The following is a 25,674-nucleotide window of genomic DNA, read 5'->3' as shown; positions in this document are numbered from 1 at the left end:
TTGAGAGTTCTGACTCAGCCATCAAGCACCAAGGTTATCAAGTAAAAGGGGTTTGGGAATTCACTTATAGAAACATTTCATAGTAGATTGTGAGCACGCATACATGACATGTTCTGCACCAAAGACCAATCAATCTACATGAATTAGGGAATTTATTAACATATATGCCTCCTTAGATACCAAATTCCCATCCACAGACCCAAAATACCGCTCTATCCCCCACCCCACCCCTTTCCCCTCCATTCTATTCCCCCCAAGGCCTAAACCACCCTTCCAACCGTACTCTTAACTGATAAGCAGCAATAGCAAATGCTCCAAATGAAACCTGAAAATTCAAATCATTTCAAAACCAGAAAATTAGATGGCAAAAAAGGGGCTGTCAAGTATTGGCACAAAACGAGCACAACTCATAATCAAGCATTTTTAAGCCAAATTTCTTAGTAATCTTCTTTACACGGTAAAAGACAAGCAATTCAATTAAGTGTCAAACGTTCGTCCTTCTTGAATACAGGAAAAAGGGAAGTCAAGTCACCTTCCCCGATTGATGAAGCTAATAGAGAGACAATTCTTTGGATGATCCAGCAGTTATTAATTAAATACAAATCACAGTGATTGCACTCACAACTGGTGTAGATCAATGTGACAATTTCAGCAATCCATCAGCCTTCCTCTCCAAACTCCTTTGTAAATCTTTCATGGACCTCAAGATCAGCTTTGCTCACTGTTGGCCTCTGTCTTGCAAGCACCTTATCAAAATCTGATCTGGAAATAGGAGGCGGAAGGATCTGCATGGGAATTAAGCAATGAAAAGGCAATTTTAATTGCTTCAAACATCCCAAATGACTATATAGATATATTTATTGCATAACAAAATGCTAATAATATTCCAATGCGTCTCCTGAAACAACTGATGAAATTTCTTTTCTTATTTTAATTTTGTTTACCATGTTTGTTAAATTATGTGGTTTTTAAGTTTTAACTTGATCATCTCACTGATGACTTCATTATAAGATAATCACATCTTAGATATAGTAAACTACTAAATTCACACTCCAAACACTTCATCTCCACGCATTCTCCAAAAGCATGAACAAATGCACACTGAAAAAATCACAAGACAAGGGAGTCTCCAAAAGTATACAGGGGCAGGAGGGATACAAAGGCAAGTTCAACTACTTTGTATCTCAAGCAACTCCATACCTGTGATGCAAGTCCTTTGCCTGCCAATTCCTGCATGGTAATTTGGACAGCACCTGGTTGCTTTGGTCCACATGGCATCCACATATCATTAGGTGTCTTGTAGAAAAACATGGCATCTTGGGTTTTACGAACAGGTTCAAAAAGAACATCCTTAACCTGTCAAGACATAAAACAAGTAAAAAAGCACAGAAGTGAGCTACTCTATATTGTTCCTTTCATAGTAAGACTCACTGCCAAGACAGAATTCAGAGAAAGGAGAAGAAGAAGAGATAAGGATCACGCATCTCATATAGGTGTTGCACTTACACAAACAGATATGTCGGACCCTGAAAACCCCTCTGTCCGGCGAGCTAAGTTTTCAAAATCACTTTCAGTCAAGTTGTGAGGAGTATCACCTAAATGCACCTGTTGTAATTTATTTTACCAAAACAATGCAGCCATGTCAAAAAGCAAAAGTGATAAATTGATTATATTGTGAAATAGAAGACAAACAGCCAAGCATTTTTCTCTCTCTTTTTTCTCAAAATTTTGGAGGACAACATCAGGGATAAGGTCAAGTACTTTGAACATATGTTGCCGAGCCTTCAAATCTGGGAGAGGAATGTAAATGCGCTTATCAAAACGCCGGCGGATGGCCTAGAAAAACAATTGATTAGTAAAAGACATCCATCTCTGCTGATTCAAGATGAATACATGAAAAATATATTCTAATATTCTCCTTTACCTGATCAAGTGCATAGGGAGTATTCGTTGCTGCAAGAACTAGGACTTTCTGATCATTATGTCCAACACCCTAAAACATAAAAAGCAGAAGGTATAGAAATATGTTTATTAAGATTGAAATCTTGGAGGGAATCATATACCTACTTGTCACAATCTAGAACAGACATAAATAAGATATGAGCACCATGTAACAAAAATATGGCGATGGGAAATTCACAAAAAATTACAATACAGATGCAAGCATGTTGCAGAATGAGGAAACAATAAATATCTTACATAAATATATATTGAATAAACTCTAAACCATAAACACTTAAAGTTCTTCCAAATATAAAAGATCAAATGAGAATTTGTGTTATCATAAACTCCCAAAGTAATTAGCTTATCTTGCACGTCTTTGGTAAATGGGTCAAACGGTCTTCAAATTTTGGACTTAACCAACTTCATAAAAGACTATTTGGCTAGTATTAAATTTTTATGAAATGCAAACTATCCTTTTGAAAAACTCAAAACAAGACCTAGAATAGACAGCAAGTCCTGAAGAGAAATGGGAAACTGTTCAGACATTATAAGAATGTAAATCATGAGAAAATACCATATTGAAAATCTGAGCAAAGAAAATTTAAGAATTCTTCTTAGCACTTTCACCACGACATCAAATACCTGCATCTGCACAAGAAGTTCAGTTTTGATACGTCTTGACGCTTCACTCTCATTGCCCTCTCCACGCTGGCCACACAAGGAATCTATTTCATCAATGAATATGATGGAAGGAGCACTATCGCGAGCCATCTGAAAAAGGTTTGAAACCAGCTTTTCACTCTCCCCCATCCACTTCGACACAAGGTCTGATGAAGAAACACTAGAAGAAAACGAAGGGAGAAAGGATTAAAATTTTAAAGAGAAGCAAGCAAAAACCTAATATATATGCACATAAATGGAGCAAAGGTATATAGATTATTAACTAACCCAAAAATGTTTGAAAAGATAACCAAATGTGAGCCAGAAAGGTGAGCTTACCTAATATATTAATATCAACAAATTTCATAGGTGCAAGCCTAGTTTTACAATCTCAAAACAAAAGCATACCACTTGAAAGAAACAATTTTCATGTCTTTATAAGTGACAAAGATAACAAAATATTGAAATTTTAAGATAATTGTTACACATAATATAAACTAATAATCACAAGAGAGATACACTGTGAGTATTGAGTATAATCAAACTAACTTGAGAAATGAAGAGCAAGCATGACCAGAATTGACAGGTAGTGACTACATGTCTGACTTCAATTACATGGAAGTTGTTAGCACAATTGCTAACTATCTTCAAGATTACATTTGATTCCCAACAACCATCCTTAGTCCCTAGATAGAATCTTTTTCAAAGCATATGCTTTAATATCACAGGAGTCACAAATCCCATAATCCATCTTCCTGACATATGCTAATATATAATAATGGAATAGCAGGATGCATCGACAGTAACATTTGTAAAACTCACATCAACTCTGCACTATACAAACAACACTTTTATGTGCAAATGAAATCACAAAAAATAAAAGATACTTCACATCAGTGGAGATTATATATTGTAGGGCTATAATAATTATACATTCCAAGGACCATTCTCGGAGCAACATTGTAAAATCCTTATCATTGTTATTTCAATTCTTACTACTGTCATTACTGTAATTAATATAATTACCATTACAACTTGATGTAGGACAGATTTGTGGTAATCTTTCAATGTCATTATCTTGAGGGACTTAGGGTTGGAAAATAAGGAGAACTAACCAGTGTAGGAATGAAATAGCACTTTGATGTGATCAAGTGTTAGTGTAGAAAAGTTCAAAACTGATTAACCCACTCGCTGAAATTCTCAGCAGCAGCAAAACTAGGATTTACTTGATGTGTTTTAAGGCTACGCAGTGCAAATTGGTGCCAAAATATCCAAGATTTGAGAGTTTGAAAACCATAAAAAACAGGATTTGATTAGATCATAAAAGAGAAGAAAAAGGATAAATGGACGTGATTAACTGTGACATCGGAGGTAATCCAAAAGCAATGCAGCAACGGAGATCATGAAAAGACAAAGAAGATCACCAGAGAGGAGGAGAATACAATTACACTAGGCATCCATGCTCAGTAAAACAAAATGCACATAATTTCAAAAATCAGAAGCCTAGAGAAATATGCAAATTACATTGGTATTTATAGAGACTCCTACCCTATTCCTCAAATGCACCAGGATTAGGATTCATGACATAAAACTACAAGAATACGATCAACTTAGATTCCAAGAAAACCAGCCTAAAAGCCTAAAAACTCCTAGAATATAAAATCAATAAATTAATACAATAAACCCCAGGTTTAAAAAATGTAAAATATAATTCAGCCTAATGACACAATCCCTAGAATTCATAATATAAAAACCTAGGCTGTGACAATAAAAATCACATGAAAATTATGGAGCTCTGCAATGGCTGCATGACCATTATTTGGTGATAGATATCATAGATGATTCACACATAACTATTCACGCACCGGAGTTGTAAATTATACTTAACAGAACAAGAAATGTTGAAGTGAGGACGAAAAGGTGGGGAAGCTTGCAGTACAGAAAGCCAATAGATATTAACAGCTCAAAGAGTTCTTGCTGCAGATATAGGTTGTAATCACAACATCTAAACACTGCCACCCATTTGCCATTGCAATACAGGGATGCATACTGGAGTCCCTACTTCTGCCACCTCCCCCTTTATCCCACTAAAAGAAAAGTGGCAGCTGCAACACACAGGAAAGGCTAGATAACACACACAAGATAACATGGTGACTTTTTCCTCTTTGACTTCATGATATGCATCTTAAATGTTAACAAAAGTGAAAAAACTTCAAACTCAGCAGATAATCAGAGAATATGTTCTTATGACAAGTAAAGAGGCCAAATATGTGCCAGTCAATTAATTACCTAAAAAATGTAGAGTCTGCTTCAGTTGCAACAGCCTTGGCCAAGTATGACTTTCCGGTACCAGGTGGCCCATACAACAGAAAAGCTCTCCATGGTCTTCTCTTTCCTAAGAGAGAACAAGTAGGAAAACTTTAACAAAATTAATCCAATAATATCCCTGCATACGTAATGTTGAAAATGGAAATGAATAGAATTGTTGAAAAAACAGCTACAAGGGAAGTACAAATTAGATTCAGTGAGTTTCTCTCCACAGCACAACCCAATAATAGACTTCGAGCAAACTAGCAGTTCAAATTATACCAACTTTTTATTCTAGAAAGGCCAAGAGGATATCCAAACACAGCAATACAAAAAAGGGTGAAAGATATCTAGACTGGTTGAAGATGGAGCTCTTTTCCTACCATAACACAAAACCTCCACCAATCCCACACATTACTTTGATTAACTCCATATCATAAGGGGAAATTTCAAATAGACAGCAACTGAGCTAAGTTTAAGCTGAATTCAACAACTCCTACTTGAAACTTATAACAGAAGCATAAAATACATGAAAAACTTTTGACTTTCAAAACCATATTAATTTTTGTATCACATGATTAAAATGGAAATGGTAACAGCTTCAAAAAACAAAGGTAGAGGCTATAATAGTGCAAGCAAAAGTTTCTGGCAAGAAATAGACACCAACAGAGGCAGCAAGCAGGTCTTAGCAAGGTGATGTCAGAGGTAGCTTGTCTCATTCATGTGTTGCAAGAAGTTGAGCATTAAGATGATGATAGTATTAGTAGGAATTTTGTCAGTTAACAAATATAATCATCAGATAAGCAACATAACAAAAAAAAGGCGATTGCAGAAGCAACTATCCATTCTCAAATTAACTCCTTTACTGTCAGCAGTTCATCAGTAAGTAAAGCCTTGCTTTGTTGGTTTTACCATTCTAGGAATCAATTCAAGCACTGCCAGGAAATGACAGCAAGATACACCACAAGTAGCCATATTAATAATTTGCATAAAATCTCACTGCATTAAACAGGAAAAGTGCAACAGATATATAACAGATATTGTTTTCATAAAAACAACAAAGAAAGCAGGTCTATCTCATAGATATTCAAAAAATCTGAAATCTAACATCTTCAATTCACGTTTAGGACTAACAATCTCAAGCAACAAAAATCACAACAATTAGTTTATAATGCAACAAAACTAGGTACTCTCTATTACCACAATCAACTTATACAAACAAACGTGATAATCCTAATAATGTCAAATATCATTATATCAACACCAAAATTACATCTTTCTTCACATTAAAATTACAACCGCTTCTCTAACCCATTTCACTACCCACTACCTACCGCCAAAATCAAGCAAAGGCACTAAATTTATAGCTACAAGCTCAAAATCACCGTCAACAAAGCCTATCAAGAAAAACCCATAAAACCACAGAAAGATCCCCAGTAGTTCACAATCAACAATTACCCCGTTTATTATCCACTACCAATTACGACAGTCAATCTAAAGCCACAACTTTTATAGCTGAATACCGAAAATCTTCCTCAGAAACTAATTAAAAAAAGCCCCAAAAATCCATTAAGAAAAAACTAACCAGTAAAAAACTGAGGAAACTTGACAGGTAAAATAACAGCTTCTTGCAAAGCCTGCTTAGCACTTTCCAACCCAGCTACATCATTCCACTTGACATTAGGCTTTTCCCTAATAATAGCCGAATTAAGCCCAGCTCTCAACTTAGCCTGTTCCGGATCCTCCCCGTCACCGCCTTCTCCACCGCCACTACCATCCTTGGGCTTACTTTTAGGGCGCGTGGCAACAGCAGCATCGCCATTAGAAGCCGGTCCAGGCCCACCTTCATCGAGAACGGCACGGATCTCCTCTGCCCGAAGCAAGTACTCTGTGAATTTCTGGGTAATCGCTTCCCTGATTTTGGGGTTCTTCTCGTATTTCAAATGGGTCTTGAAATACTCGAGTGCGTTCATGTATAAAGGAAAGGCTTTGCTGTAGTTGCCCGCATTATCTTCTTGTACCGCTTGCTTAACGTACTCTATCGCTTGTTCTTTGAAATTGCTATACATTTCTTTCTTCGAAGAGTTCTCTTTTCTGGGTATTTTATCGTCTCAATTGATTTGCATGGGATCGATGGCAGATTAAAATATTTTTTCCTCAAAACGGGTTTCTGGAGATTTTGCGATTTGGAGAGAGAGATCGAAGGAAGGAGAGAGAAAGAGAGAGAGAGAGCAAGGGCAGAGAAAGATTGGATTTTTGATCGTCAAGGCTCGAAAGTAAGCGTGTGGAATATTAATTAATTAGTGTACAAATATTTTCTTTATTTATTTCTTATTTTGCTCTTTTCTTTTCTATTTGCCTAATTGCCTTATGACTTAGCACACCCTTTTGTTTAATATTTTTTACTTGTTTTTCTTTTTTTTGTCTTTTTAATGTCCCTTTTGTGCAGTTGTTAAGGTTTTGGAGAGGAAGGTTCCTTCATAATAACTTAATAATAATAATAATGAGAGTGGAGGCTTTTTATTTTTCTTTTTTTGTTTTCTCTTTTTCTAATTTCAATTTTTAAAAATATATAATTGTGGTATATCCATTAAATTATAAACATAACTTAATATATTATAAAGTAATTACCTTAATTACAGAAACCCCAGTTATAAAATTCATAAACTCCATCATTCGTATATATGACAATATTCCTTTACTTTTTACCTTCTTTGTTTTATTTATTATTTTTTTTCTTATGTTATTAAAGTACTATCCAAACTTCTTTAAAATTACATCTGTCATCACCCAAGCTTTAGGTTCTACTATATTAATTGATTATCTAGAGTTTTAGCCTTCAATAATAAATTTAACAGATTATTTCAACTTAGAATAAAATTCTCTTATGATGTCAATATAAAGTATAAACATTTTTTTTGTGATTATCTCCAACTATATTTTTTCACAAACCAATAAAATCATTTGGAAAAATGGACATAACAATTTGTATAGGCTATTTCTTTCTTTTGGTGAATATTGGAGGAGGATAATCACAAATAGGAGACCACTAAAGTCATTCTTTACCCTTGTTAGCAATATAGGCAAAATTAGGATTTGAATGTAATAAAATGATTAATATTTGAGCATTTGATTAATTTGTTGATGCATAAGTCTCTGTTTAAAGGGGATGTGAATCTCTTCTAAGTCCAAAAAATAAATAAATATGGAGTTTAGTTTACCTTAAACATTTTATTTTTGTTTTACTCAAAGCTCCTAAAGGAAAAATAGCCAAGAGCGAGCGGGGTGTTACTGTTAGGCTGTTAGCTTGGCGGCGGGTCGAAGACAGGGTGAGAAAGAAAGAATGGGAAAGAAAGACAAGAAACAAAGGCACCAACAAAGAACCAGTCAAAGAGGAGCCTCTTACTACACTGCCCAACACGATGATGATTATGAAGATGAAACCTATAATTTTCAACAACCATCTCAAGATTCTGAAGAACGACAGCAAGAGGAACAAGAAGAAGAAGAAGAGAATGACCCAAACCCATCAACGGAAATGCCATCAAAGTTCATTCTTTACCAGCAATCCGTACAGGTGATGGTTTCCCTCATCATCCCCAAAGTTTGATCTTTTTTGCTCTGTTTTATTGCTGAGAGAATTTTAAGAAATGGTTGGAAAAGAAAAGTTTTAATTTTTGTCTTGTCAGGTCAGTTTAGAAAGCCTAAGCTAAATGCCTCTTTAGCTCCTGGATTAAATTTTTTTTTTCTTTAGCTGGAGAAGTAAAAATGCAGTAGAGTAGATGATTAAATGTGTTAGGTAATGGAAAGGTTGGTTCTTTCTTGTTTGTTTGTTGGTTATATCTTGTTATATTGAAAGTTATTTGTGTATTGAATGCAGTCACCGAAAGGAGATATAAGCTATTTGCAGAAGTTCTTTTTGATGTATGTTGGTGGAAGGTTGCCTCTGCATCTCCAAGAAGATTTCTGCGGCACCGCACTTCTTAGGTATGTTTACCCTTTTTTACCGGCATTTTTATAGTTAAAAAACAGTTTCTTAGTTATTTGAATCCTGCAAATTGACCAAATAGATTAAGTGACTTGTGAATAATTTCAGGGTGCTAGCGAATTCTTCATATATGTCACCCCAATCTTTGCCATTGGGATTTTAGTTTTGATTTTGTATATGTTGCTTGCTTCATGTCTTATGTTGAATTAAAGCTTATAAAGCAGGTCTTCTGTGAAACACCTTAGATAGGAAATATTACAGGGAAACAGGTTACTGTCTGTGTGGTTTCTGATCAGATGTCAGGCAAAGGCATTGCTGATTACTGAAGCACCCGTGGCTCTCCTGATCTTTACTTCAAATAGTATTACTAATTAAAACACTTCCTCCTTTGCTGTGTCTGATAAGTTGCAATATATGGATGTTACAGTTTGGTTAAGGAATAAATGGAAGCTTTGCTTGTGGGCATTTTTGTTAATGCATCAGATCATTTATACATCAGTCCAAACTGGTATGTGTCTAACCTCTTAAAATTCTAGTCATTCAAATTGGTAAGTCACCTTATAGTTCTTGCATAATTGTATGATTAAGATGCATAAGATTTGTTTCAAAATAGAATGTGGTGGTGTTTTTTCTGTAAGGCAAATTGTTTGGTTGTTTGCAATGCAACGTAGTTGGAAATTACCAGCACTGAGAGTTTACTCTGTTTGTTTGACAGTACAGAATGGCTCCGCACTGATTCAAGGCGGACTGCTGTAGGATTGGATCTGGACCTTGAGGCATTACAATGGTGCCTGGAGAACAATATCAATAAAGTTGGGGCTGATGGGTATTCCAGAATATCCCTCTTTCATGGGAATGTCTTGAAACCTCGTCAGGCAAAATTAGTCAGCTTCAAGCCCCAAGAGCTGATAAGGAACATTCAATTAGAGGAAAGTGATGATAATTCCAAGATTGCTGCAATAGAACTTAACATGCATGAGGACTCTACCGCTTCATCCAAAGAAGAGTTCATACAGGCAGAATCCGAGATACCTGCAAGAGACATTGTATGTGCTTTTAACTACAGCTGTTGTTGTCTCCATAAACGTGTCGAACTGGTTTTGTATTTCAAGCATGTTCTTGAAGCCTTGTCTAGAAAGGGTGGTATATTTGTGATGGATTTATATGGTGGTACATCGTCAGAGCAGTCATTAAGACTTCAGCGGAGATTTCCCAATTTTACGGTATGATCTTTCTGCCCATACAATCATGTTAATGTTCTGTACCATTTAAGGATTACACATAAACAATAGTATATATTTGATCTATCTTTCCCTGGCATATTCTGGTTTTAAGGGTTTAACTTCTTTTAGGCATAACAAAAGTTTCTTTATTAGTTCAACTTCTGGTTTGTTTTCATCTGTGCGAAAGTGTAGGTCGATAAGCTTCAAGTTGAAGGTTTTAAATGAAGTAGAAAGTGGAATCTGTGTTTCCATTTTGATGCTTTGATATTTCAAGGAATATCTCATCTGATAGATCCTTACTATAACATTGATCGAAATATGTGCAGTATACTTGGGAGCAAGCTGAATTTGACATCATTGAACGAAAAACAAGGATTAGTCTCCACTTTCATCTTCAAAAGCAGCAGAAAAAACTCCGCCATGCATTTTCATATAGTTGGAGGCTGTAAGTTCTGCTATTTTCTTGATTAAAATGGCATGTTTATGTCGAGGTTTTGCCTAGTGTTTCAATAACTTATCATGAATGCAAAAATATGGTGGCTTACACATGCAGGTGGTCATTGCCGGAGATTAAGGACTGCTTAGAAGAGGCTGGATTTCGATCTGTCCATTTTTGGCTTCGAAAGATGCCAGACACCCGTGAAATCAGACGTACTGAGGGATTTGGCATTGGGCAAGATGTAAAGTATGAAGAGGTCAAAAGTTTCCAACAAGAAGATGCTTGGAATGCATATATTGTCGCTGTAACGAACTAGGTCTTTTTTGTTCTATCATTTTCTATTGACTAATCTTCAACCTGCTTCTCCGTTGAGTAGAAGAGAGCAGTGTTTGGCGCTATGACGCACTGCTTTCATGGTTGTAAACTGGAAGTTTCTCTGCTGATTACACTTTCAATCTTCCACAACAGCACAATGTGTGATAAATGATTTTGTCATGTTACTTGCATTTGAATCTTTTAGCATTCCGGTCAATGTGCTGGAAAGTTTTCTGAGTATGCCAGTTCTGCAGACTTGCTGTTCAAACAATTCTCACAACCCTGAAATAAGATGGCGCAACTGATGATTTGGTGTTACTTCAACAAAGATGCTGTGACGTTCTATGTTTTTACAGAACATTTATTCCTATTGTTTTACAGATTACCACTTGCTTCGCTTCTTGAATTGCAAAACCTACAGCTAACGGTGTCTGCAATTTTTAAGCTTGAAGTTCAGTGTGTTTCTGGAATCGAATTAGAAGGGATTTGGGTCCAACTCTTTACAAAGGATAAACATGCCCTAACACTGAGGCAGACGTTAAGGTGTAGCTTGAAATTTTGCGTTGATACCTAAAACTGGTCTTAGTTGGTTACTGCAACAAGACAAGGTTGGTGACGCGGTCCGGGTTCCCGATCTCAACTCTTCTATTATCAAGTCATTCCATGATTATTAAAAAGAAGAGTAAGGGCTTAGCTATAATTATGGTAATTATGTTAAGGGAAATGATAAAAGATTTCGGAAATTAAATGTTACAAGTAATGTTCATTTTTCAATTAGACATAATTTGTTTTACATAATATTAAAAAAATTTAAAACTATTTAAATAAATTTTTAATTTTTATTACATTTAATTAAAACTTTTTAATTTTATTTTAACTAAAATAAAAAATTTTAATTATTATTAATTGAAATTTTTTTTATCATTTTATATTACATAATATTAACATAATATATTAATAAATTATAAAAAATAATAATATGATATATGATTATTTAATATATTTCACTTTTCATTTTAATGTTACATAAGAAATATTTTAATATTTATTAAAATAAAAAATATATAAAAATTTATTAAATATGATAAAAATAGAAATTTTTTTAATATTTTAAAATTTTTTAAATATGATATAATATTTGAAATTTATATTATTTATGTACTTTAATTAATTTATGATATTAGCTTTTTCAAATTGGGATGATTTAATGGTAACTTAAAAATTAATACGTAGTTGACATATATTATCACTCAGATCTGGCAAGTTTAAGGCGCGTTAAGAATCGCGTCGCTGTTCTTCGTGTGGTCGGCCCGGCCAGCGTTGGTTCACACTTGGACACGCGACACGTGATGATAAGCGACGTAATTGATTACGTGATCTTCACTAACCCAAATTAATTACTCTTCACCTCTTAAAAAAAACGACGGCTTAAGATTTTCTCATTTGTCATTATCAACCAAAGTCGGGACCCACGTCCACGTCAATGTTCCTCCTTCTTTCCTCCCCATGTCTCCACCGTTCATTTTCTCGTACCGCCGTCGCCAACCTTGGTCCAAATTGGAGTCTGAACTATAATATTTTTTATTAAAAAAAAAAAGAGCAAATTTTAACGTAGCTTAAACGGCTATTGCATAGGTAGGCAGAGCCACCCCGAAATTATGGTAATTGAATTTGGCTAAAATTAATTTAAACCATAAATTTAACGCGTAATTTGATCTAAAAGAAACAAAAAGCAAAAGAAAGTGCGTGGAATCTTCAACCAGGACCAGGAATCCTTCTCCCTCTTATTTTTTCGAGAGAGAGAGCGATTCCTTTCCTTCGTTGCCTTTCCTCGTTTACTTCTTTTCTTTCTTTTTCTTCCTTCTGAACATTAGATTTCGGTTTCGTTTATTCTTTGATTTCCCCCTCCCCTCTTCTCTCTGAAACTCTCGGCTCAGGTGAAGTTTCCTCTAAAATCTATGCTTTACTTTTCTTTTCGGTTTTTTATTTTTTTATGCGCTAAATGATTTTTTCCTATTTAGATTTGAAAGAAATTGAAAAAGATATGGCGGAAGAATATAGAAGTCAAGCACCACAGCTATGCGCAAACAACTGTGGATTTTTCGGAAGCCCTGCAACCCAAAATCTTTGTTCTAAATGTTACCGCGATCTCCAGCTTAAGAAACAGCAATCTTCCTCCGCCAAACAAGCCATCAATCAAACCCTCGTTCCTCTGTCTTCGCCTTCCTCTTCGTTGCCATCATCGTCATCGATCTCATCATCCCCATTTTCGAGTTCCTTGCCAGTGAAGGAGGCGGAAACGAACGAAGAAGTGAAGGTGGAGGAAATTCAGATTCAAGCTAGACCCAACAGATGCTTGACTTGCAAGAAGCGCGTCGGCCTCACGGGGTTCACCTGCAGGTGTGGGATGGTTTTCTGCGGGACCCATAGGTACCCTGAACAACACGATTGTACCTTTGATTTCAAAGGGATGGGAAAAGACCAGATTGCTAAAGCTAACCCTGTTGTCAAGGGTGAGAAGCTTCAGAAAATATGAATTTCAAAAAAAAAATTTGTTTCTGATTGTGTTTTCAATTTGAGAATTGGGTCATTATAAAAAAATCATGAATTAGATTGATACTTGGGTCTCGCCGGCCCGCCGGCCGGTCAACCTCTGTAGGGTATCGCTTAGATGGTGGTTGTAACCGGTTGTTGCTGTTGATGTTGATGTTGATTTTCAATTGAATAGTGTGTCGATTTGCTGGTTATCAATACACTAATGTCACAAATTAAGAAGAAAAATGATGGCTTGATAATTCAATCCCCCTAACATTTACAGTCTAGGCTGGTCTGACCGGCCTTTTAATTCCAATTAATCATCTGCTAATTTTGGTACTGAAATAAATTACGCACTAATTCGTTTGTCTTTTATCTAATTCTTTTTAATCGAATGAATTCAATTTGATCAATATAAAAAATTTATAAGAAAAATTAATAAAATTAAAATTTAAAAGTTCGACTTTTGCAATTTTTTAATTTTAATTTTATATGATATTTGTAAAATATAGTAAATAAAATTGACTATATTCGATAAAAAATACAAATCAATGAAGAACAAATGTAATAAGATGGAAAGAGTCTATAATTAAAATGTTGAGGAAAATTTCATGTCATGTCAAGAGTGGAGATAGTCAGACACCTGTTGACCTCAAAAAATGGGACAGTTTACAGTTCAATTCTTGGACGCTTCTGGAAGGTTATCATTAGTTGATAGAATCAAAGTTGAAAAGCAGATGAAAATTTGCTCCATTATCTTATCAAATTCAGATTAGCTAATACGTTTCAACTTTGTTTTATATATGTTTGAAACTTTTAGTTTTTACTTTTGTAAACAAATGAATAAAAATTAAAAATGAGGTAAATTAACCCACTTTTTATTATTTGATTATAATTTAGTAATTAATATTAAAAATAGACACTCCACCTAGCTTCAAATCGGGATGGTTCAATAATTTCAAAAATTTAAAACTAATTCAGATTTTTTTTATTAAAATTAAAAAAATAATAATTTTTTATTGAATTTAAGCTAGAAGGAAAATTCATAAGTGGATATTATAAATTAAAAAAATTAATTTTATGTATGAAAACAATGATTATAAATTGTTAAATATATATTATCTTTAATTGATTGTGAATAGAATAAATAGTTAAGAATTAATAATATCATGCGAATTGAAAAGTAATAAAAAATTAAAATTTATTAAGTACATAATTAAATAAGTGAGATTATATCATTTATTAATTATTTTAACTTTTACAAAAATAAAATATAGTTGAGAATTAATTAAAATATTAAAAAAATAAATATTTATTAGGCAAAAAGAATAGGTAAATATTTTTATTAATTATTTTAATTTTTATATATTTTAAATATAATTAATTATATTATTATTATAATAAAATCACGATACTTATGAAAATTTGAGATTTGTTTTACCAAAAATCAACCTTGACCGTTAATAGATTTTAAGAAAGGACTAAAATATCTATGAAATGAAAAACAGTTAAAACATATATTTTGGAATTAGATTGCTGATTCACTAATATATGGGAGGAGGAGTGCTAGAGGAAAAGTCCACAAACTCTCAAATATTAAAAAAAAAGAAAAACAAAAACCAAACAAGCAGTCATGAAAACATGATTGGATTGGAGAAGACGACACAGATCCACCTCACGCAGGTTTCCTTGGGATTTGGATACTGAAATGATTGATGAAGATGAAGAGGAATTTGAGTTATTCCTCTTTTTGTCAAACCTCTAAACGAGGAAAGAGGTGGAGTCTATTTAAATTGACTCAGAAGAAAAGCAAAAGGCAATGGTGAAAATGTTTCACCTGCGATGAAAGTCAATTGTGAAGAGTTTTTGCTTTCCAAGCACCGAGAAAATTGATCATTCTTCAACAAAGGAGGACACAGCAGAGGAAGGGAGGGAAAGAAAGTGAGGAGCTCCATGTATGACTTTGTCTTTTCTGGCAATAGATCATGGCTTCTCCTGGTACACAATTCCGTTTTCTTAAGCTTGAGCTTTTCTCATTTTAAAATCACGTCTTTTCTCATTTTATCCCAATGTTTGAAACATCTACTATGTAGTTGCAATGAAATTAATCTCTTCTTTTTAATAAACAATTCAATGTGTTGGCCAATTTGATAAAAGTTTATGTATTTTCTCGACAAATATGTCGAATTTTACATTTTTAGATGGGTGAAATCTTACTTCTTCAAATTATAATTTTTTTTTTATTGAGTAATTTAAAGTTTGAAAAAGCTGACATTTTGATCTGTAATTCCTATTGTCTCAGCATTTTAACTTTCTTTTTATCTCCAGCATTGCCTTAAACCATTTGGTACAAAATCAAAGAGACAATAAAATCTTTATTTTTATCTTGTTTAGATTTTGAGTTTGGAGTTCAAAGTTTAATTTTATTGTTTCTCTAATATAAAAAGGGTAAAATGGATGTTGTATTATTAAATAAACGAAAACTCAAATAATAGATTAATAATAGTATTTATGTGTCCAATTATATATATTATTTTGAGAGGAAGTATTGATTCCAATAATAATAGAGTATTATTGCCTTTTTTTTTCCTTGATGAAGCAATCAAGGGTGGGAGCATAATAAGCACGCTTGGCTCATGAAATGAAATAAAATAAAATAGAATAGTTATTTTTTAAAAATAGAATAAAAAAGTATAAAATAAAATTATTATTATATAATTTAATTTATGTAATAAAATAAGATAAAAATTGTTATTGTACCTCATATTTCATTAGTAAGAATAGTTTTGAAATAGTAAAAGAATAAATAATAAATAATAAAATTACCCTTGATTTATAATAAAATTTATTTTCATCAAAATAAAATTCCTTTTATTATAATTTAGTATATTAGACAAAATTACTCGTTACTATAATTGAATAATATTTTTCTTTTTTTAAGCGTTTGATTTGTATTTTCATTAAAATTTTAAAATGTTAATAATTTATTATTAAATTATTAATACAATTTTTTATTTCAATTTCTTTTTTATCTCTATTTGTATTTTAATTTTTTAATTTCCATTTTCATTAAAAATTTTAATATTAATTATTTATTATTAAATTATTAATATAGTTTTTTACTTTAACTTCATTTTTACTTTTTTTTTTAATTTTTATTTTCTATTTGTAAAGTTGTAATTATTTTCAATAAATAGAGACATTTTCGTCTAATAAATTTTTAACTCTATCCCATAATCATAAAATAGCCAATACGTTAAAAGAGGTGAGAATGGCTAAGCCCCACAATTTTAGTGAATAACCATTACTTCAAAATTTTAGAGAATGGCCATTCTCTATTTCATAAACCAACCAAAGTAAAAAAATAAGAAAGTGAAAGGAACAAGAAGAAATGGTTTAACTATTCCCCGTGTTGAACGTGCTGCCAAGGTTTGAGTAACGTGGAATTTTAGCTGAATGGTTGCCTCCGCACGTAACCATACATTGCCAAGGGAAAATTCCATGGAAAACAATTTTGTTATTAATGAAAACATTTCCACAATTTGTCTGATCCACTAATCGTACCCGACGGTCTCTCTCGTAATAATGACCCACCAAACCAGACAAAGCCTCTTGTCACCCTTCTTGCAAGTGGGTTCCCCCAAAGGTGCCACCACTTATTTTATTATTTTATATTATCCCATTAATGAGGGAATCATCCTACTTTGGAGAAGAAATGATTCTGTACATGCGGACAGTTTTATGTTTCTTAGAGTTTAATTTAACTATCACCGCCCATTTTGGAAAAAAAAGAAGATCATCACAACCAAAGAAAGATATTTAATTTAGTAAAAAGGAGATTGATATAGAATCTATGGAATAGGTAATGTATATTTATCATGGAACAAATTTATTTATAGAACCAATTTAGATATTGAAATGGTAATAAATAGGAAAGGCTCCCTTCCTTTAGGCCTAAGAAATCGATGATCTAATCTAAGCCGTTGATGACCAGAGAATGGACCCATACAAATCTTCACAATCCTCCATCCATCCCCACCAACACACTCAAGCAACACTCCCTTGCTTTTCCCACTTTGACCCCACCAACGGCCTGCAAACAACATGCATTTTAAATGGGCAGAGAAGAAGAGAAGCGAAGGCCGCCCTCAGTCCTCCTCCTCCTCCTCCTCTCACCTTTGCTTTCTCTCCTCCATCCAGAAATCTTACATTTTAGGGTTTGCAAGTTCTTTTCCATTCCCTTTTTGCAGTGGCTACTTTTAGCATTAGCGTAGTGCTTGTTCTTATTCTTACACCCTCTGCTTGTTAAAGGATAAATCATGAAATTTCCACTTATCAAACAAAACCGACTCCCATTCTTCACGTTCATCTGCAATTCATATTTCACTTTCTTGTGATATTTCCCACTCCAAGATTTCATCTTTCTCTCTTTTCCTATCTGGGTTTTCTTCAAGAGAAGTAAATTCTTGTTCTTGCATGAAAAAGATTTGATCTTTTGTTCCCAATTTCTTGTAAATCCCAACTCCAAGATTGTATCTATTTGTGTTTAAAAAATCCAAATTTTTTTTGGATGCCAAAATCTATTGAACCTGAAGATGGATCTGAATCTAATACAGATACATTCAAGATCCATAATTTTTACCTTTTTTGGCCATATCTAGCACCAATTTACCGTTCCACCAATTTGATTGCTTCCATGAAGAGGCCAGTTAGACCCTTGATCAGCATCCTGATGCTTGTTGCATTGGCTGCAACCTTAAGCTGCCGGATTACCATCCGCCGCAGTGGCGTCTTTACTGTTTCAGCTGAGTTGGAGTCCACCAGGGTCATAATCCAACCTCCGCCAATGCAAATTTTTAACTCTACTTTGCTCAAGTTTGCAGCTGCTGATATAGGTGAAGAAAAATCCAAGCATGAGATAGAGCAGCTGCTGGAAGGCAACTTTGCTAGTCAAGGAAGGTACAGGACTTTTGCAACTTGGAACAGGTTCAATCGTCATGATATCAAAGCCAGAAACTCTAATGGATTATCGGTAACGCTCAGGTCCCCGAAATTTTATCGGTATTGGTTAGATTTTAGGAGGAACTTACAGGATTGGGCAAGAAAAAAGATGTTTCAACCTGAAATTATGATGGATTTAGTTAGATTAGTGAAGGTTCCTATTGATAACCACAATGGTTTAATCAGTTCAGATAAAACGTATAAATCTTGTGCGGTTGTGGGGAATAGTGGGATATTGTTGAGCAGTGATCATGGGGCGTTGATTGATGGTCATGAGGTCGTGATTAGATTGAACAATGCTAGGACTGAGAGGTTTGAAAAGAATGTGGGATCGAAAACGAGTATTTCGTTTGTAAATAGCAATATACTGCATCTTTGTGCTAGGAGGGAAGGGTGTTTTTGTCACCCTTATGGAGGAAATGTTCCTATGGTTATGTATATTTGTCAACCGGTTCATTTCATGGACTATTTGATGTGCAATTCATCTCACAAGGCGCCTTTGTTGATTACAGATCCGCGTTTTGATATGTTGTGTTCTAGGATTGTGAAGTATTATTCAGTGAAACGATTTGTGGAGGAGACAGGGAAGCCATTGGGTGAATGGGGATCTACTCATGGTGGTTCTATGTTTCATTATTCCTCTGGAATGCAAGCTGTTATGCTAGCTTTGGGAATTTGTGACAAAGTTAGTATATTTGGCTTTGGGAAATCAACTTCTGCTAAGCATCACTATCATACTAACCAGAAAGCTGAGCTCCGATTACATGACTATGAGGCTGAATATGCATTCTATCACGATTTGATGAACAATCCACAAGCAATACCATTTATTTCAGACAAGTTCAGGTTCCCTCCTGTGGTAATCTATCAATGATTTTGGTTGATTGAATCTTTTGCTTTTTGGTCAAGGTTAAATTGTTGTATTCATGTTGTATCAGTAGTTTTCCACTAAGCTAGCCTGCAAGGAAAAAAAAAGAAAACAAGCTAGTCCGAAAGGAAACACAATTGCTGAAGTCTGTTTCATATTCTGGCCCTGTACTATCAAAGGTAGTTTAGGGTAACACAAAGTATAAAATTGGAAACTAAGAATGTGAATTAAGATTTGGATTATTCATTTGCTTTTGTTGAAACAGATTCTCGTTGATGCAGTTTTCCTTTCTTCTGTTAAACATCCATGTTACATATACTGATTGATGGTTTAGAAACTTTTGTCTTTCAATCCTCAGTCTAGGTGTTTTTGCAGCATACCTCTAACGAGGAAATTCGTCGATCGAGTGATGCTTTTAGGGACGCCCTCATTCCAAATTTACGGCAGTGATTTTCTTTGGATTGAATTTGCTTGATAGTTTTTAGTTTTCAGAGAAAATAAGAATCCTATGATTGAAACTAGATGATAAGTTCGAGATACTGAATCTATGTACGCAGTACTGTCTGATTTGTAACCAAAACTTCATGCCCCGGAGTGGTTATAACTCTTGTCCTCTTGTGCGGTACTATTGACTGTAAGGCCTTGGTGGATCTAAGGTTAAAACTTACTTTCTTTTTTCCTTGTTAAGATATACCCAAGTAAACTTTGATTGCCAGGTATCTGTTTCATTCTAGGTTACGAACAAACTTATCCTGCTTGGGCAGGATAGGAGGAAGGCATGTTGCTGCTAAAAATGCTCCTCAAACACACCCAACCTCCCAGCTTGAACTGATAAAATGAGTGTAAATTGAAAACAGACTAAATTCATATTTTTGAGGAAGTGCATTACATTAGCTACTGTATCTGCCTCTATCACAGAGATGTTAAAAGCTGATCATGTACAGCAAGAGCCATTAACATTCCTTTACAGCCCACAACAGCACCATCTTATAGCTTTCCCCAACGTCCCTTAAGCAAAAGTCAGAAAATGGTCAAGACACCCTATACAGTAAACCCTTCCTTGCTCTTCCTCCTTTAGCCCTCGGTGTCCATCACCACACCTTTCTCGTCATACTTCACCCCCACCAAGAACCTTAGGCTCACCTGTGGTCAAAGAATATTAGCAAACAGAATAACAGGAAAATCAATAACTCATCAGAACTGTTCACGCAATGAACCTCTTGGACATACCTGTTTGGGATCATAGACAGTGTACTCATTATACTCTGAGGGGATCAAACGACCACAAGGGATATTGATATCACCCTTCCAATTTATAAATTCTGAGTCATCTGGTTTCTCTCTCCCCAATCCCTTCACACCAACCTTCTTCTCTTCCAATGACTTTGTATCCTGTTCCACCATGACAAATTCAGGGCTTCATGAGAATTAGGGCAGTATCGTGATAAAGCAGTAATCCAAAGCTTAGATAGTATATATACCTCAGGTGGGCCCTTGAGCTCAACAATTTCTTCCCCTTGAGAAGCCACAGCCAGAACCAAGAATCCATCGGGCCTGTCTACAGCAGAAAAGCCATATCTGGCTGCTTCTGCAGCAGTATCAGAGCAAACGATGCCCCTCCCAAACTTTTACAAAACCGTAAATACAATAAGATGAACAAAATTGAAACTTCAGTAAGGTGAAGGTTTTTGGAATTCATTTACCATGTAACCGGGCACTGGTAAAGAGCAGCTTGCTGGCAGGAAGCCTTTATGCAAATGCCTCAACAGGTTTGAGCTCCTGGTACCTGAAAGAAAGCATCAAACAGAGAGATTGATCAATTATACTGAAAAGAAATAGTACCAAGAAAGACCATGATGGAGGGTTTATCTTCAAGGTCTCTCTTACCGCACCACAGGAGGATTTTGTTTGGCAGCTTCTTTACTTCATCAAAAGAGGGGCCTTCATTAGTCTCTACAGCGAAGATGTTATCATCTGATATCCCATATTCCTGAACTCAAATTAGACGTATAATGCTTTGCTAACAAGTGAAAAGAAAATGATCAAAGGGGAAGTAGAATATGCAAATCCTGAAGAGCAAGGCTTACAATGTCTGGAAGTTTGCAGGTTCATAGGTTTTTTCCAAATAATTGACGATCATCTTGTAGTCATCTGAATCTTTATCCACTGAAGATATTGAGCACCCTATTCTCTTGTACCTACCAGACAATGGGCCATCAAGGGTATCATCACCGATATCTCCTATAACATATGAAGCCACAACAATGTCACGAACACTCTCGAATGCAGCTGCACCCTGCAAAATTCAGGCAGGATCTAGTAACAAGAAAAGAGAGACTTAAAACAGGAAGTACTTGGTCAGGTTTCCGGGGTTTACATGATCTGCAAGTTCTTGATAGTCCCTGAAGACGAAAGGTCTGGTGGAGTGCATCAGAGTAAACCATCTTTGGCTAAGGTCTGACCAAACAGCCACAGCTTTTGGTCCTGACTCGTTCATTGATTTCACTTTCTCTACAAACTCTTGCAGAACCTCCTCGCCTGGTGGGATATCATATTATTATATGAGAGTAAAAGAAAAAAAAAAAAAGAAGCAGGAGAGGGCAGAAATGTTTCTTACATCTTTTCAAATGGACATTAGAGAGCATCCCCATTGGTAAATCAGGGGTATCTAGATCCATCTCCATCAGAGCATACCTGTCAAGTGAAAATTTACAATGCAAAAAGAAAAAGAAAAGTGTACAAGAAAAATTGGATAATGATCGTAGTGGAAAGAAGCATACTTGTAAATCTCCTGACTGCACAAAACCTTCATAAAGTTTGCAACCAGCGGTTCAAGTTTACTATGTGCTGCTGCAACCCCAGCTGCTGAAGGCCAAGTCCTCCATGTCTCACATCCACTCCGTCATCCTATGTTAATAGTAACAAAAGCAATTAGAAAAAAAGAACCATTACTTTCCAATATAATTGAAGAAAAAGAGATTTTACCATGTCCATGGGATAAAACTTCAGTGGTTTCTTCTGGAACTTCTTCTCCCTCTCCCATGGCTCAAACTCATTACCAGTGACTTCTTCAAGAGCCTGACAAACTCCTTCCCGCACCGTCTATTTTTTTCCATTCCTCAAGTCGCTGCTCAGCATTAGGATCATCGCCTACTCTCCCTTTCTTTTAGTACAAGTGGAGGTTACTCTCTGGGACCTTGATCAGTTGCATGATACAATACCTGCACCAATGAAGCTTGGAAATGAGCAAAATGTAATAAAAGTGTAGACATAGAAAAGGGAAATATATATTTGCTATATTACTCATTAATGCCTCGTCCTTGGTCACAAAGAGAAAAGGCGAGTTGTACAATATCCCATCTTTCTCAAAGATTTGGCCACCTTGCTCCCGCAATTTTGAATCCTTGTAGACTCCTCTTTTTCCATATAGCTTGAGCTGCAAACAATTAAATTACACAATTGAGACAAACCACCAATTTTCAAGCTCAATTTATTGTGAGGGAAATCCATACTTCTGCTGAAAGTGACTCAAGTATGCCTTTTCGGGATCTTGTTTATCCAATGGAATTCCTTTGCCGTCAACAGCAAGATCAGAAACAATATCATAGGCTTCCAAAGGCTGAACTTCTTGTTTCTCAATCCTGTCAAGTAACCAAGCTTCACTCACCACTCGTAAGCCTCTCTCCCTGCAATTTCAACATTATTGTTTCATGAGTTGCCATTGAACTAATTCTAGAACTTTTCACTGTCAATATGATTTTCAAGCTAATTTCTCTGTCCCAGAAAGTCCAACTTACACTGTCAATATGATTCTGTCCCAGAAACTTAAGGAAACTAATTATGTTTAAACCTAAAACTAGCAGAAGTTAGAAGGAAATGAATCTCTTATCCAACGCAAACATTCACCATGGAAAGGCCTAGAGGTCAAAACTTTTGTGCGTTAGACGAGCCTCTTATTATTATAAGAGTGTCATTTCTATCTTGAGAAAATTATATCCATACTCACATTGCTTCTATCAGTTTGGATGAGCCACCGCGCTCTCTCTCGGCAGGTGAAGCAACCAAGCAAGTCACACCTGCCACAGTTATCGCACAGTTTTTTCTTAAGTCAAGCAATAAATAAGAGAACACTGAGCAGCTTAAAGCCTCAAATTTGGCAATAGTGCAAACAATTACCAATGACAGAGCTGGAGACTTTCCCTCCATGTTTTTGGATCTGGGATTTCCAGTACTGCTGCAGTTAGAACAGTTGTACTTTTAGTCAACGAACAAAGGCGCTTAAAAAATAACAAAAAGGTCAGAGAACAAAGATATAGAATGGCTACTACAACTGAAACAGTTTCGCATACATGTGCACGACTAAGACGGCTCATCAGGGAAATCATCATTTCTAAGAAGGGTTTGTCTGTAACTCCTACAAAACGGTGAGGCCGGCGACTTGGATCCTGACATTTCTTTATCAACTACAGCAAGAAGGACAGAACTCAGTAAAGTAACTAAATTTGTTAAGTTACATATAAAGAATGAGATTCGTCAACAAAATTTATATCAGCAACGGGAGAATTCAGGACAAAATCAGGCAATTTGACTGGCTGTTGTTTCCTTGGTGGATTTCTTGTTTTATAGACGCAAGAAGACCACTCGCTATAAGATCCCGTGCAAGAATAGCGGTTACCATCAAACTCCAAATCTCCACTGCAAATTGGACACTTCTCCAATGGTCCATAAAACAGCATATCTAGGCTGCCAATAGAAAAGATTTTGTTGGCATCAGGTTCTAAACTCTTGGAGATGATTGCTGCATTATATAATAATACAATAACATGGAAGTTCACTAACCATTTGATGACAACAGAAGTACCAGAGCCAGAGGAATCTTGGCCATTAGCTTCAAAGATTTCTCTCATTTGTGTATCAGATAAGTGCTCTCTGACAGCTTTAGAGAACTCTTCAAACTCTTTAGCTACATCAGATGCAGATTTTCCATTAGAGTGGTCATTGTCAACCTCAGCCTTGGCCTTCTTTGGAGATTCCCTTCCTTCATTAGTCTTGAGCTGGTCTGCCTTCTACTTCCTTGCCATCACTTTCTCTTCATGATCACCAGTTGGATGAGTATGGAAATAAGACCTTGCTTCATGAACCTGCACAATTGACAAAGAAAATTGTTAAAGCATCAAGCTACAACCAAGCGCTTACTCTGCTCATTGAATTAAAACTAAGAAACAGGCCATTACAACACTATTTTATTATCAAAAGCTCAAGATAACATGCTGATGCTGCTCTATACAAACCTTCATGATATTTCTCCTTCTTTCTCTCAATATAAAAAGCTAGAGAAGAAAGATGAGCGCAATCTCTTTTAACAAATACAAAACAAAGATGTAAAGATTCAAGTGTGAAAGAACTATGAGTTTAGAATATCAGCATGGTTTTTCCTAACAGATAAAACCTTGGCACTCCGTTCTAACGCCAACAATCTTGTAATATATAATGACACATCGACATACAAGAAATTCTTGCGCAAGTCTCTTAGGCTGCTGTGTGTTGCCCAGTACAAAACATCTGTTCGCATGTAAAGAATCTCAGTGCCACGTGTCCTCATGGACAATTTTCACAGCTTACACCGTTGACAGGTGGTAATCTAAACTGTATAATTCAAGTCTTTTCGGCTTGTTTAATTCACTACCTCTGGCATGCAACAATATCCAAGTCCTTTTCAGTTTCAAGTCTTTTTCTTTTCTCTTACTCTACTCGGCACCTCCTTATCTTCCTGGACTGACACCTGGAATTTGAGAGGTGGGAGACCCAAAATGCTGCATCATGTCACAAGATAGGGGATGCAATCAAATGTTTAGGTGATGACCATAGTTGGCAACGTTGATTTGATTGATCAAGTTTAGAGGTGTGACACTAGGGGTGTAGCTTTGATCAAATTTGATTGCATTTACTAGATCTTTTCCATTGAAGCAAATCCAATGTTATGGGGTTGCGGTGCTACATATCAATCTCTATATATGGTGGCGGTAGTTTTGAGTTTTGTGCTTTTCTTTGGGTGGAAAAATTGCAATGAATTGTTTGGTATCTTCAAGCACTATATGTATTTATTTATGTATATTGAGAGCTAAATTGATAGTAATATTTAATCACAAAAGTTTTCCAAATAAATTGTATATATACTTGCATTACTTGCTAAGATAGGCATTAATTTAGTTTTAATTAAATATGTATAAGAGAAAGAGTGAAACCAAAAATTTTATTTTTATTGTAAAGTATTTCTATATTTGATTAAAAAACAATGTCTGTGGAACTTTTGCTACCAAGGTGGGACATGTGCTCTCATTGCAATATTCAACGCACTGAGTACATATATACTTGCATTCAATATTTTTAGGTA

General features: G+C 35.2%; 5 protein-coding genes across 9 annotated transcripts; 3 read left to right on the top strand and 2 right to left on the bottom strand.

Moving 5' to 3' along the window:
- Positions 1 to 249: 249 nt before the first annotated feature.
- On the bottom strand, positions 250 to 7,199 carry SKD1 (AAA-type ATPase family protein). 2 transcript variants are annotated; one of them, XM_021422797.2, is made up of 9 exons: positions 6,497 to 7,199; positions 4,894 to 4,999; positions 2,587 to 2,785; positions 1,925 to 1,993; positions 1,762 to 1,836; positions 1,507 to 1,605; positions 1,201 to 1,356; positions 623 to 785; positions 250 to 325 (listed from the first exon to the last, which is right to left on the bottom strand). In XM_021422797.2, exons 1-8 carry the CDS (start codon positions 6,978 to 6,980, stop codon positions 660 to 662), a joined length of 1,314 nt encoding a protein of 437 aa, XP_021278472.1. In that variant the 5' UTR covers positions 6,981 to 7,199; the 3' UTR covers positions 250 to 325; positions 623 to 659. The 2 variants fall into 2 exon arrangements, with proteins under 2 accessions (XP_021278472.1, XP_021278471.1); XM_021422796.2 differs by lacking the exon at positions 250 to 325 and having other exon boundaries at positions 411 to 785.
- An 880-nt stretch (positions 7,200 to 8,079) lies between these two features.
- Positions 8,080 to 11,116, top strand: LOC110412131 (S-adenosyl-L-methionine-dependent methyltransferases superfamily protein). Its single transcript, XM_021422597.2, has 5 exons — positions 8,080 to 8,488; positions 8,792 to 8,898; positions 9,615 to 10,122; positions 10,449 to 10,567; positions 10,676 to 11,116. The coding sequence occupies exons 1-5, from the start codon at positions 8,255 to 8,257 to the stop codon at positions 10,875 to 10,877; spliced, it is 1,170 nt and encodes a 389-aa protein (XP_021278272.1). The 5' UTR covers positions 8,080 to 8,254; the 3' UTR covers positions 10,878 to 11,116.
- A 1,483-nt stretch (positions 11,117 to 12,599) lies between these two features.
- Positions 12,600 to 13,627, top strand: LOC110412403 (A20/AN1-like zinc finger family protein). The gene is made up of 2 exons (XM_021422933.2): positions 12,600 to 12,813; positions 12,898 to 13,627. Exon 2 carries the CDS (start codon positions 12,921 to 12,923, stop codon positions 13,410 to 13,412), a length of 492 nt encoding a protein of 163 aa, XP_021278608.1. The 5' UTR covers positions 12,600 to 12,813; positions 12,898 to 12,920; the 3' UTR covers positions 13,413 to 13,627.
- Positions 13,628 to 17,463: 3,836 nt separating this feature from the next.
- Positions 17,464 to 19,983, top strand: LOC110412093 (Glycosyltransferase family 29 (sialyltransferase) family protein). Of its 4 annotated transcripts, none has more exons than XM_021422531.1 (2): positions 17,464 to 19,258; positions 19,656 to 19,983. In XM_021422531.1, the coding sequence occupies exons 1-2, from the start codon at positions 17,982 to 17,984 to the stop codon at positions 19,753 to 19,755; spliced, it is 1,377 nt and encodes a 458-aa protein (XP_021278206.1). In that variant the 5' UTR covers positions 17,464 to 17,981; the 3' UTR covers positions 19,756 to 19,983. The 4 variants fall into 4 exon arrangements, with proteins under 4 accessions (XP_021278206.1, XP_021278208.1, XP_021278207.1 ...); XM_021422533.1 differs by having other exon boundaries at positions 19,639 to 19,983; XM_021422532.2 differs by having other exon boundaries at positions 17,464 to 19,271.
- A 276-nt stretch (positions 19,984 to 20,259) lies between these two features.
- LOC110412648 (poly ADP-ribose polymerase 3) lies at positions 20,260 to 24,706 on the bottom strand. Its single transcript, XM_021423238.2, is given in 23 exon segments — positions 20,260 to 20,423; positions 20,511 to 20,672; positions 20,762 to 20,905; positions 20,984 to 21,066; positions 21,168 to 21,270; positions 21,368 to 21,384; positions 21,387 to 21,576; positions 21,658 to 21,818; positions 21,898 to 21,974; positions 22,061 to 22,136; positions 22,139 to 22,187; positions 22,266 to 22,354; positions 22,357 to 22,374; positions 22,377 to 22,501; positions 22,584 to 22,623; positions 22,626 to 22,716; positions 22,793 to 22,813; positions 22,816 to 22,966; positions 23,287 to 23,356; positions 23,457 to 23,514; positions 23,630 to 24,023; positions 24,120 to 24,421; positions 24,572 to 24,706. Coding segments are annotated over 21 exon segments (1,833 nt in total). The 5' UTR covers positions 23,669 to 24,023; positions 24,120 to 24,421; positions 24,572 to 24,706; the 3' UTR covers positions 20,260 to 20,354.
- Positions 24,707 to 25,674: the final 968 nt, after the last annotated feature.

The sequence above is a fragment of the Theobroma umbraticum genome, unplaced genomic scaffold (assembly GCF_002168275.2).
Source record: "Theobroma umbraticum cultivar Fairchild unplaced genomic scaffold, ASM216827v3 scaffold_95.0, whole genome shotgun sequence".
NCBI classification, from domain to species: Eukaryota; Viridiplantae; Streptophyta; class Magnoliopsida; order Malvales; family Malvaceae; genus Theobroma; species Theobroma umbraticum.
The sequence above is the reverse complement of the archived record's forward strand: the minus strand, read 5'-3'. Positions and strand labels throughout refer to the sequence as shown.

Bases quoted from the DNA above. Each gene is read 5' to 3' on its own strand.
- LOC110412093 (XM_021422531.1), top strand. From the start codon at position 17,982: ATGCCAAAATCTATTGAACCTGAAGATGGATCTGAATCTAATACAGAT. The intron at 19,259-19,655 runs GTTCCCTCCTGT...GTGTTTTTGCAG, and splicing joins TTTATTTCAGACAAGTTCAG to CATACCTCTAACGAGGAAAT.
- SKD1 (XM_021422797.2), bottom strand. From the start codon at position 6,980: ATGTATAGCAATTTCAAAGAACAAGCGATAGAGTACGTTAAGCAAGCG. The intron at 1,994-2,586 runs GTATTTGATGTC...TTTATGTTTTAG, and splicing joins AACTTCTTGTGCAGATGCAG to GGTGTTGGACATAATGATCA. The intron at 1,837-1,924 runs GTAAAGGAGAAT...TTGTTTTTCTAG, and splicing joins CTCCCTATGCACTTGATCAG to GCCATCCGCCGGCGTTTTGA.
- LOC110412403 (XM_021422933.2), top strand. From the start codon at position 12,921: ATGGCGGAAGAATATAGAAGTCAAGCACCACAGCTATGCGCAAACAAC.
- LOC110412131 (XM_021422597.2), top strand. From the start codon at position 8,255: ATGGGAAAGAAAGACAAGAAACAAAGGCACCAACAAAGAACCAGTCAA. The intron at 8,489-8,791 runs GTGATGGTTTCC...TATTGAATGCAG, and splicing joins TTTACCAGCAATCCGTACAG to TCACCGAAAGGAGATATAAG. The intron at 10,568-10,675 runs GTAAGTTCTGCT...TTACACATGCAG, and splicing joins TTTTCATATAGTTGGAGGCT to GTGGTCATTGCCGGAGATTA.